The sequence below is a fragment of the Schistocerca serialis genome, chromosome 10 (assembly GCF_023864345.2).
Source record: "Schistocerca serialis cubense isolate TAMUIC-IGC-003099 chromosome 10, iqSchSeri2.2, whole genome shotgun sequence".
Lineage (NCBI taxonomy): Eukaryota > Metazoa > Arthropoda > Insecta > Orthoptera > Acrididae > Schistocerca > Schistocerca serialis.
The window spans coordinates 182,809,267-182,822,257 of record NC_064647.1 but is presented as its reverse complement, the minus strand read 5'-3'; the positions used below and the strand labels follow the sequence as shown (position 1 = coordinate 182,822,257).

The following is a 12,991-nucleotide window of genomic DNA, read 5'->3' as shown; positions in this document are numbered from 1 at the left end:
AGCCAGTCAATACAATCCGTAAAAAAAGCCTTTCAAAAATTCTAAAGTTAAAAAACACAATAAAAACGAAATGTTTTTTTATTTATTTCGCCACAATGCCAACCACGCGTAGGGAAGTAGCCTACTCACGCTGTAGTAAATTCACATCAGTTTCCATTGTGTGCCAGCCAGTCTGCTGTAACTAGCTCTGACGTCATAAATGTTGCGCAATACCTTAAAAATCAAGCAAATGACCTAAAACTTTTCTAGCATGTCAGGAATAATACTAAATTAATGTGTGTTAAATATCATTTCGATCACTTCAGCCATTTTCGAAATTTGGACTTTTTCTGAAAAGATCATTGGCGCAACAGAAAAGAGCTAGAGACTTCAAAATCTATATTTAGATTCATCTTTCATAATGATTTAATAAAAACAGTACTTTGGATTTCATAAATTAAGATTTTAGTGGAAATTCATGATTTTCTGGTTTTCGTCTCAAAACTGAAGGAAGCAAGATAGATTAAGTAGGCTAATCAATAAGGCTAGGATGTTTAGATTTAAATAGGTTGGAGGTCCGCTATGACTATGAAGATGTGAAAAGTTTCTTTTGAATACCTATAAAATTATAGCGATAGCGGATCTCAAAAGGGCCAGTTCAGAGCTTATCTACTGCGTGCAGTGTAATTTAATTAATTCTCTCGCCCAAAATATTTAACTTAGCCACGTCAAAATTTTATTATCAATACTTACCTGCGTTCTGAATGCACGTTTAAATTAAGAGCTTCATCGTCCATCAGCAAAAGAAGCTATAAAATATTATGTAACTTGAAGTGGTGCGTTACTAGCCCAGCGGCTAGTCGAGAGAGCCGATTTGATCAGGCGTTCCCTTAGCCGTCCGCACCGCGGCTTTATATATAAGAACGCTGCGCGAGGAAGCAAGGCCCCAGTTTTCTCCAGACGCTGAATGACACGCCATCTGTGTCGGGAGTCGCGTCGCATCGGTATCACTGCTACAAACAGCCTCGGGTGCCATATTAAGTTACTAGAGATACGCGGAACCATGAAATCATTTCAAGTGAAGTGTTAATTCTGGGATGATTTTCATTAACTAGCTTCAGTTTGCGTATTGTCGTATTTTCACGTGCCGTCGCTGGACAGACATTCTACCAAATATTTAGCGTGGCGTTTGATGAAATATTTTCATCAAATTATGGCGAGCATTCTTTTTAACATTTAATTCGGACATTTATAGTTGCATCAGCGCATTAGACTCTGAACTGCTCTGTTAGTTAGGTTGTAGGGATACTTGTGTTTTTTTTTTAATCAGTGAATTTCAGAATATACTCAACTATTTTGGAAAATCGTTTTTGATTAGAAATCCCGGACAATCTCCTAATTCCTCAGAGCTATAAGCTGCAGCTATAATGATATTCTCAGATGAAGTGGGCACTAGGATCTCTAATTACTGGCTCCACGTTTTGTTAAATCACTTTCTGGGTGCTAAAAAGTAAATAGAGAGCCAGTGTTGAGAACTGCGAAAGACAGCATTAACAACATTCTAAAAGCCAGAAACTGATTCAACATGCAAGCATTTACACAGCAAACGATTAATTTTCAAATCAAACCGCCGCCCCACACACGGTGACCATTGGATGATGGATATATACAGTCAACCAGTCTGATGAAGCTACCTACAACCTCTGCTGCATGGACGCATCACTGTTGAGACGGGGTGTTTTGTAGCTTCGAGCTATACTGGCACAAGGAGCGAGAGGGCTGCTAACTCCCATTCTCTGGGTAACCACCCGGTCAAGTCAGAGACACACTTGTCCGTGTTGCCTTGCACACTTCGACATGAGTCATCCCTCTCTCCCAAACCATACCTATTGGTCGTTGTGACATATTACAACACCTGAGCTCGAGGGGCTGTAACAATGCATTCAGTTATTTGTTCTGTAGCCTATTTTAGTCCTTGTTTTTTGAGTATGTGTATATCCTGCAGACTGCCTTGTTATTGTTGATGAGAGTGTACCATTTGTTGATTATTGTACATGTTTCTAGTTTATTTGAGTTTGTGTGTGTGGATGCTTGTGTTGTGCGTGTTTATGGTGAGTGTATCTGTGTTTTTATGCTGGTGATGATATGTCTGCTTTTGTGTACAGGTGTGCCCCTCATTTTTGTTTTAATTTTATGATTCAGTTCATCTATAACATATATATTGTTTCTGTTGTCCACAGCTATTTGTCTGATTATCTGTAGTTCATTTTAATAGCTGTCTTCACTATGTGGAGTTTTATTCAGTCAGCGCAGCATGTATTGGAAACTAGTTTCTTTGTGCATAATTGGGTGGTTTGAGGTTTTGTGTATGGATTACTGATGATGGTGAGTTTCATAAATATGGATCATGGTGTTGGTTGTTGTCTCTGTGTAGTGTGAGGTCAAGGAAATTTAACTGTTTGTCATTTGCTATTTTTATGGTGCATTTTATTTACAGTTGGATTGTGTCTATGTCATTCTGGAACTGTTGGATGCGACTAAGTATGTCATCTAAAAGACATATGCTGTCATCTACATAGTGATGCCAATATACTACCTTATATTGTATTGGTTTACTATGGATTGAAATATTGTGTTCTCAGTTTGATTAAGAAAGTTGTTGGCTATGAGTCTGATGACTGGTGACCATGAGGAAAGCCCATCTTGATTTGAGTGGAACTGGTTGTCAAATGAGAAACAGCTTTGCTCCATTATGTTTTTGATTTATGGTGGCGTTGAAGGTTTCTGTGGTGGGGATGCAGGTGTATATGGGTATGACATCAAATGATGTGAGTGTGGCTGCTGTAGATATGTTGATGAGTCTCTTCTATCAGTTCTTCACAGTTGTGTATGCTTCTGCTGTTTATGCATTACAATGTTTCTGTAGGTATGTGGAAATTTTGCCAGCTATGTGATATGTACATAGGTACACCTCTGAAATTTCCAACTGGACATATATTTATATCCTTGATGTAGATCTTTGGTAAGCTCTTTAGTGCTGTACTGTTTTTTTATAAATTTCCATTTCACTTTCTGTTTTGTGACATGTGAGACTATTTTTATGAAGTGTCTGTGTTTTTCTGGTATCTTTGTGTTGGGTCCCTGGTTCAGTTTAGTATGTTGTTGTCTTGTACATATTTTAGTATATTATTATTTTTTATTCCTCCCTTATCTGCTTTCGTGTCGAGAGCCAAGTTGTTTTGTAAGTTTATTCATTATTTTTCTTCCAGAATGAGATTTTCACTCTGCAGCGGAGTGTGCGCTGATATGAAACTTCCTGGCAGATTAAAACTGTGTGCCCTACCGAGACTCGAACTCGAGACCTTTGCCTTTCGTGGGCAAGTGCTCTACCATCTGAGCTACCGAAGTACGACTCACGCCCGGTCTCACAGCTTTACTTCTGCCAGTATCTCGTCTCCTACCTTCCAAACTTTACAGAAGCTCTCCTGTGAAGGAGAGTTTGTACATATTTGCCATCAGAGGCACATCTGCCAGATTTTTTCTGTAATTTACTTCCTGTCTTCCTCACTTGACATGGGCATTGCTTCAGTCATCATAATATTAATTATTGCTTGGCAAACTTCCTTGATGACACTGTGCACTGTGGAGTGTCCAAGGTAGGCACTGATAGAAATAGTTGAGGAAGAATCACCTGTTGCAGGGTACCTGAAAATTTTAAGAAGTGCCGGCCAAAGTGGCCGAGCGGTTCTAGGCGCTACAGTCTGGAACCGCGCGAGCGCTACGGTCCCAGGTTCGAATCCTGCCTCGGGCATGGATGTGTGTGATGTCCTGAGGTTAATTAGGTTTAAGTAGTTCTAAGTTCTAGGGGACTGATGACTGCAGCAGTTAAGTCCCATAGTGCTCAGAGCCATTTGAACTATTTGAACCATTTTTTAAGAAGTGGTGTTAAGATATGCTATTTATAAACATGTAATCTTACAAAAAATATTTAGAAATACTTAACTGTTTGGTGTACATATGTAGAAAATTGCTGTGGATTTAAGTAGCTTTCATTTTCTCACGTTACACAGACAATGTCGTTAAATGAGAGGAAATATAATAAAATATTTCTTTTTATTTTGTTGTCATAATTTGATGGGCGTTTCTCAAAATAATTGATAATTTGGTTTTTGGTTTTGATTTTTGAATTTGAATCAAAATCCTTTTTGGAAAATTGGTTGTTTAATAAAAGTTAATCCTGAGTAAAAATATTAATCACTTTAATAACTGTAAGACACTCTGATATTGAAACATGTTACATTTAAGGTGAAAAATGAAATAAACTTTTTTAATATTTTTGTCTTGGCAAAACGTTTCTCCTCAAGCATGCGACCTTTGATTATTATTTGCATTTACCCACACACGCGCGAGAGAATATGTCTTACCACTTTTTTATAATGCATTGTAGTCCGAGTCATGGCTCTGAATCTTGGCTGTTGAACTGAAAATGAAAATCTTAAAACTACCTCTTCTGCTGCCACGTTTGTCGGCTGTGGAAAAACTGATTATTATAATTTACGTGGGCGAATTCTTCGCATCCGCTAATTTTATAAATTTAGATTACCACGTAATGGCGTCTATGCTGCAGCGGCGGCTGCAATTGTTGTGCTGAAAATTACTTGAAATACAGGTATTTAAAGGAAGCGGACATGAGATAGGAATCACCTCTTACAAATAAAAATGAATATTACCATGAAACTAATATATTATCAAATTAAGATTACAACTGATCTTACATTCAACAGCACTCGCCAAAATGTCCGACTTCTCGCACCGAAGACAAGAGAGAGAGTGTACAGATAAAAGAAGACAACTGAAGAGTCCTTTTTCATTTACATTGTCCATTATTGTCAGAATGCATCCTTTTTGTTCTTTGCACTCGAAAGTCTAACAGAATTTTATATAATAATAATAATACATGATAAAAATTATCTACCGCCTGTGCGGTCAGTATTCACGAACAATACAATATTTAATATCGAGATAAAATCTCTTGTCCAATTTTTTTTTTTTTTAATATCATGTTCGAGTTTTTTGCAATATTTCCACTGGGGATGGCACAACTTCCAGTGTATTATAGTTTCCTATGTATATTGCAATTTTGAAAAGTATGTGAGACAAAATTGTCTTTTTTTTCCTTTAGTGTACAATTAGCAAACCATATCAACTGATTCAAATTATCATTGATACTAACATAACTGATAATCTACACTACTCACAGTTCAATAATTATCATAAGTTCATTATAGTAATTGGTTCCAAGAAACAATTTTTCCATCCCTTAGCCTTGGTGTGTACTTATTTGTAAATAAAACTACGATTCCTTTCTTTTATTTGAGGTTCTGCATGCAAACCGAAGTGGGCTTCACTAAGGGACCAATATAGAAAAATACTAATCAAAATACCAAAAATTGGACAGGCAACAACCAATAAAAGAGAGTGGAAGTATGAGAACACCATGAGCTTTTTAGAGCCATACTTCAGGGAGAGAGATAATATCTCAAATTTATTTCAAACTAATACAGATGATGAACCATTCTCTCTAGAAGAAGAAGATGAAAAATTGTCTATGTCATCTCCTGTTATGACCAGTTCTTAGTTCAAAATTTAAACTCCCCAACTGACTAAGTCAGAAAACAGAATATGGAAACATTTACAAGCTCTTCTGAGCTTGCTGTGGAATTTTTATATCAGGGAACACAGTTCCTACTTCATTAGACTTTGTGAACATGGCAGCTTATCTGGGAACCCTCTCACCTCAGAGACTGAGAATGGCCAGGATTGAAGCATACAAAATTGTAACTAGATCACAGAGTGAAGAAGCTGAGTTGAGAAGTTATGTATCAGGTCTCAACCCTGAAAAATTTTCATAATGAATTTCTAGTATTTTTAATAAATGACTTCAAAAATTGTGAGAATTCTATGAACCTTTTAAACATTTTCACATTTGTGTTGTAATTACGCACCTGCAATGAATTTTCAATAGCACATATAAATTTCTTGTCCCCTATAGCATTTATAGAGTGGATTTTTGTAGATATTTTATTTTGCAATAAACTGGATTGCAGTATGGTTGCAATTTCAAGTGAAAAAAGTACTATGCATGCAATCAGATTAATTAATAAGAGAAATGTAAGATGAACTTATTTATACATTGTCAGACATTTCTCATTTTTGGTAGAGAAATGAACTGAAACTTTCAGCCACTACAACAGTGTCATATTTTTTCCAGACAGTTATGCTATATAACATCTCACATATTCCATTGCTTAGGTAGGGATTACTATAAGTAAAAGTTGCTTATTGTTTGCAAACCACCTCCATTAGGACCTTGCCTAGTATGACAGTGCAGGTCTCGTGCATCATTCCCCTATGCTCTGTTACGAAGCATGGGATGTCATTTCCATTTCCATTGTTTGCAGCACTCAGACCAATGATAAGCAAAATTTTAATTTGTGTAATAAAGTATAAGAGATTTCTGTGTTGCTTTACATGCTCTCAGAACCACATACTACTTTATCAGTTTCAGTTTAATGTGAAACACGGACCTAATGAGATATTAACTCAGAGGTTCTATTTTTCATATTTTGCATAAAAGCACCATCATAATTTTGTATGTATAATATAACAGCCATTGCACAATGTAATAACACACAGTAGTTGCAAGCATCTGATAAATTTTATGTGCTTTCATTAGTTTTCCTTAGTGTAAGTAAGACACTTAGAACATTTAGCAGCCTGGAAGGAACTGAATATGTACACTACACAGCAGTAGGCTTATTTATTGTTAATTAGATGTCTGCATTGCTTGTGAAACAGTTTTACAAGCATTACTGATCAATATATGATTTCACCAGCTAACCCCAGGGAGGGTAGTTTGCAAAACCCTGCATGTGTGAACTTAGAAATCATTACTAGAGTCAGAGGCTGTCTATATTCTGACACATCCTTCAAGAACCAATGTTGATACACTTAACACCACTGAAACATGCTATCTGAAATTTGGCCCTAACACGAGATCATGAGGTGGAGAATTGCTATAAAACAGCTAATATCTGTATTTTAAAAACAAGTGATGATGGACGTGAGAAGAAGGGAACACTGCCTACTCTAAATGTAATTCAAGTCAAAATAAAATGGTGATTTATTGCAAAAGTTAATCTTCATATATAAAAAGCCTACAGATTAACAATACGAATCTAACATGAGAATTAGTCAGCACAAGTACAGTGTCCAAGGGAGGATGATGTATTCAAGCTGCTCGTTCCCTCAGTGATGTGAATAAAAACCCCAAATCTGAATTTTACTATTCGGTGGATGATTGGCCAAACTAAAATGACAGGAGCCTATCTTTGTATCTGGAATCAATGGCACTATGGTGTTGGTGTACCCTTATAAAATGGTTAATTCCAGTTAATGAACAGGTGTTACACAATATGGCCAGCAGTGTCTTATTGTCTTGAGAGAAATGAAAACGTGGTTCAGCAAGAGATCTGGACGATCCAAGAATATGCACATAGTGCTAAGTCATCGGAATACTGTCCTGGTGTACAACACCAGAATGGCCACCCCCTCAGCGATTGAGCACATGATGTCTTCCCTAAGATGATTGATCAAAGAGTGATTCTGATTGTGCATCCCTGTACCTGACTCCTTCGTTTGAGACACCATGGTAGCAAACATCAATCAGGCAAAATTTTATTTACTTCTGTCCAATTGCATGAAACTGCAATGTTAAATAATATTCCATCACAGAATATATCAAATAGAGGGTCAATCAGGACACATTTTTCAATGAAAGTTTGTTATGAAATTTCCCATCTGGCATCAAGATGTGATCCAGGTGAATCGGAGCATTGTTTATACAACTCAGTATTTACAAGACGCCAAGGAAATGCGACAGAAGCTCCACCACATCCCATTCCCACAGTAGCAGGCCTGACCTCTTCAAAAACAGTGAGTTCTCTCCAGAAGTTATCAGGTGGTTGGCCAGCCCTTAAGAGGCAAACACACTAGCCAGACACTGGGCTGCAGTCTGCCACAACACTGAAAATCCCATCCCTGTTTCAGTGACTTGAGAGCCCCATAAATCTCATTCGAGTGCCTCTACCGGCCATGTAAGCTAGGGATTTAACCCTCTGAGAGTCGAATGGACTGTCCCGTTACTCCCAATGTCGTGTGAATTGGCCATTCCAGAACTCCTGAAGAAACGAACTGTAAGGTTCCCATGAATTCCCATGGCTGAAATGACATAAGTTCAGACAAAAAACCTGTGCACTTTAATCAAATCCAATACTCAGAATCACGTCCAATCATTACAAGAAGCGGATAGTGTTAGCTTATTAATGGAAGGAAGCCAGATGGCTTCTAACCCTGCAAAGTTTATTGCAACGTTTATCAGCTGACCACAAAGCTACACAGTAGCAAACCTGTTTCTTAAGTAGCTCTCTGCATTGTGTGTTGCGCAGTTTTTCAACTATCAGTGGTCAATATGTGTTTTCACTATATTCTATGCCCTTGGGCAACTGTTGGTTGTCTGTCAAATCGTGTGGCTGGGTTACTGGAACAGTGCTGTGCACTTCATGCCTGACTGAGAAATGTTGTCATGGAAGATCCATCTTCAACTATAGGACATATGCTTTCAACTACGGATAACGCATTTCTTTTGTATAACTGGAATTCGTGTCGTATGTTTTACGTGTAGTTACTTTTTTTCAAAGTGAAGTCCCTCTCCTTCACAAACAGAAATCAAAAGCAGAAAAAATGCTAAAAGATCTGTTTTCTGATTTGATGTTATTAAGAAGACTCCAATTTTGCTGTTAGACCATACAAATCCAAGGCACTTCGTTGGATAAATTCCGATATACTTGGGTATTGCTGCACAGGAAATATTTGATAGAGTCAAAGGCAAGACTAAAGAGAAATTGTTTTTACGAAAGTTGCTTGAATTTCTATGTACGGCTTTTATCAAAGACCAAAAGACAGTTTAACTTCTCAGACCGCATTTTTCAAATAACTTCCATATTGTAACGTAACGTAGCCCAATCCTACACTGTTAAAGCCTTGCTTCCTGTGTCGTAAAACGGTTTCTTGTGCTTCAAAGATTAATCAACTGTTGGCAGCTGGATTCGAAATTGAAAAATCATGTTACGCTGGATCATGATAAACTTGGATTAGATGTATCTAAACTTATTACTGTATATTGGAAGAAAGTTTTTATAGGAAATGTGCAGCAAAAACTCCTAATTACCCAAATTTGCAAAAAGTAATTTTGCTTCTCCTCTGTCTTCCCTTTTCCAATGCGTCGGTGGAACGAGTGTCTAGTACCAGTAAAAATTTGTAAACGGCTCGTAGGTAAAAGTGAGAACTGGAACAATAGCAGCACTGAAGGCTGTAAAAGAGGGGATGGAAGACGAAGGAAGATGTGTTTCTTTCGAATCGAGGGGATGAATGATGAGAAGCGGTGTTTTAGGTAAGTAAAATGTTCAGTTGTTAATTTTCCATGTATTCTATGGTCATTTTGCTTGTATGTAAGCATTTCTGCAACTATTTTTGAAATGGAGGGTATTTTGTGGTAAAATCGGGTAAGTTTTCGATGCTGGGTGGATAATTTAAGTGGTAGGCATTGGCAACACTGCGTGACGGGGCTGTCCCGTGAAGCCTCGTAGGAACTGGCATTCGTACAGTTACGGTTCTGTCTGAGTGCGGTGATACGTTCGATCGTGTGGTTGCCATATTAGTTCGTAACTATTGGTAGACATATTAGTCGGATAACTACTTCGCCTTGCCTAGTAACACAGTATTCTACCGATAATTTTTAATCTGCTTTTGCATCGACGGTTGCTAAAGGGATAGCCGTGACATTTTCGCACTTGCAGCAAACTAGAACAGTCGCGTACAGTATGGGAAACACCGAATCAACTCTAGAAGCGCAGCCGGTAAGTTGTGTTTACAGTCATCGTATTTAAATCTGTACACCAACTCCCTTCAAGGCGTGGCGTGACAACTGGAGTCAGCTTTCTAAAAACAACTGCTTCACCTGCCTTTGCGATACTGACGTTTTCATATTCCTGTGTAAACAATGGGGGAGGCTGCATCAGGACCAATGACATACTTCCGTATTTCGTTCAGTAGTTTCAGTGGTCAGCGTGAGGTATGACAGGAAAGAAAGGAGGTGTATCATTTGTTGGTTCTGCACACCCAACGACAGATCAAAGGACGCTGGACACAGGTGAGACGACGTGTTTCAAAGCAAGAGATTCTCAATTTAGTATACCATAACCTCCGAAATCGTTACGCCTTAATAAGAAAGAGGCACAAACAAGCCGACAAACAATATTAATTTAACTGCAATTTGTTTCACTCAGTTTAAGTTGTGCTATTAGGCCTATCCTAGCAACAATCGTGTAGTTCGTGACATTTCGGGGAAAACCAGTCAGATGTTCGTGACAAGGAAGGTAATTAATGTCAGCTCTGCTGTTAGCCCCAACATAACCACAACTTCGTAACTGGTGAAATATTCGGAAACAACTCATATCGTAAGGCATTTAATGTAATTGCTGCTCATGGTGAGAATGAGTTGTGAATAAACAAAAAGCAAACAATGAAACCATAAGAATATATATATATATTGTGCAGCAAATAGTAGAGAATAACAAAACAAACATACATTTGTTTTTCAGATATGACTTATCATCATTGACCTCTACAGTACAGAATAATAGAACAAACAATAATTAATTAATTATAGTGTGTACATACATTTGTTCAAATAAGAATTATCATTATCATTGACCACTCACTATGTTCTGAAAATCCATGTACTCTGTAAAAACATTCTCTTAATAACATTTTTTTAAGCTCATTTTTAAAAATGAAAAAATTTTTCTATCTTTTTGATGCTTATGGGAAGAGCACTCTTGGTGCAGCCCGTTTCATTATTCGTAATGCTCGTTTTTGAATAATGAATGACCGGTTTGCCAGACTTGAATTACCCCAAAATAAGACACCATACTGCGATAGACTATGCATAAGAGCATAATAAGCACATATTATTGTTTTTTCACTGCAGCAGTTTTTCAGCATTCTGAGTATATTGCAGCATTTAATTAGCTTTTTATTGAGCATTTCAATATGTTTATCCCACTTTGGATGCTCGTCTAACCAGATACCTAAAAATTTTGCATTTGAAGTTTGTAAAATCTTCTGTTCACCAAGTTTCAAAACTATATTGGGCTTTACTTTATTCGATACGTGGCTGAAATTCATCCATACTGTTTTTTTCTCATTTACAAATAAACAGTTATCTCTAAGCCATTTTCCTGCTGCTTCTTTTGTTATTTGTACTTTGTGTTGCAAGTCAGTCTCATTTTGAGCTTTAATAAAAAGACTTGCATCGTCCGCATACAATACAGCATTAGCTAGTGTTAAGCAGTTTGGTAGTTCATTTATGAAGATCAAGAACAAGAGGGGTCCCAGCACAGAACCTTGTGGCACTCCATTACTAACTTTCTTATAATCTGAAAAGTAAGAGGTTCCTTCGTGAACTATTTCTGCGATCTAGTATCTGTCTGACAGGTATGATTTAAACCAGCTGTGAACAGTACCACGCACACCATAGCAATATAGCTTCTCAAGCAATAATTCATGATCAATAACATCAAATGCCTTTGATAAATCTAAAAACACCCCACAGTTACCTCGTTATGATCTATAGAGATCCGGAGAAGTTTTAGGAAATTATATACAGCTGTTTCAGTTGACCTGTTTTTTCTGAAGCCATTTTGCTCACTGACTAATATTCTACTTGTGTTCAGGAAAGCGGAGAGTCTTTCGTGCATTATTCTTTCAATAACTTTTGAGAAGCAGGATATCAAGGATATGGGTCATGAAGTTTTTTACATCATGAGGATCACCATTTTTATTTAATGGTTTTGTTGTTGACAGCTTTATTTCTTTAGGGAAAGTGTCAGTGCTGAAAGAGGTGTTCATTATGTCTACAAGGGGATGAGCAATACTTATGCTATGTTTAAGTATTTTATCTGGAATGCCATCAGTGCCACAAGACAATTTATTTTTTAGTTTGTTGATTGCATTCTGTACTTCTTGTACACTTACAGGGTATAAGAACATAGTTTTAGGATTGGTGGAGATGCTGTGTTTAATCTTTGTTTGTCTGTGGGTTTTTATGAGGCTTTGTACAATACTTGCATAATGAAGGTTGAATATATTGGCAATACATAAAGGATCACTTATAGTTTTGTCCTCACTTTTAATAACGAAGCTGCTCTCCCTTACTTACTTCTGCCTACAGTTGTATTTATCACATTCCAAACTGATTTCATTTTCTTGTTACCCTTGCTTCTACTGATGTATGAGTCGTTATGTAACTTTTTTTGCTGCATTAATGATTTTCCTGTACAATTTTTCTGTAGCAGGTGACATACTGTTTCAGAACTGGATTTAGCCTGGCTGATTTACTTAGCTTTTTAAGTCGCTCTCCAGATTTCCATTTCCCCTGTGTTACCCAAGTATTAGGCTTGCTTTTTATTTTAATTTTGTTAAGAGGGAATACAATTTCATAGTTATGTTTATAACAAGTTAAAAATGACTGAAATTTCATATCCACGGTGTAGAGTTTGTCTAAATCCCAGTCTGAGTTTTTTAATAAATAATTAAAAACCCTAATATTGTCCTCATTGATACATCTTCTGTAGATATATTTCTCATGTATTCTAGAATTTGTGCCCAGTACATTTATAGAGAGTTTTATAGCTTTGTGGTCCGAGAACCCTGTGTCAGTTACTTCAATAATATGATCTAGCTTTTGCAAGTCAAAATATATTTGATCTATTATTGTTTCAGAGTGTTTTCCATATCTAGTGCATTCATGGACAGATGGTGCTAAATTTTGTGAATATAACAAATTTAGATTTGATACTTTTTGACAAAAAAATTGTTCAAATGGCTCTGA

The 12,991-nt window shown here is 37.0% G+C and overlaps 1 protein-coding gene across 4 annotated transcripts in view; it reads left to right on the top strand.

The window, feature by feature from the left end:
• The window catches only part of LOC126424929 (speckle-type POZ protein-like), a 104,156-nt gene that overhangs the window by 12,241 nt on the left and 78,924 nt on the right, over positions 1 to 12,991 (top strand). Inside the window, exon 1 of one of the 4 annotated variants that reach the window (XM_050087772.1) lies at positions 9,667 to 9,956. The exons of 2 other annotated variants lie outside the window; for them this stretch is intronic. In XM_050087772.1, the coding sequence (XP_049943729.1) occupies positions 9,921 to 9,956 (36 nt within the window). In that variant the 5' untranslated portion in view covers positions 9,667 to 9,920. Of the gene's footprint in view, positions 1 to 9,666; positions 9,957 to 10,054; positions 10,250 to 12,991 lie in introns of those variants that run through there. One more of the 4 variants, XM_050087775.1, reaches the window with a different exon arrangement.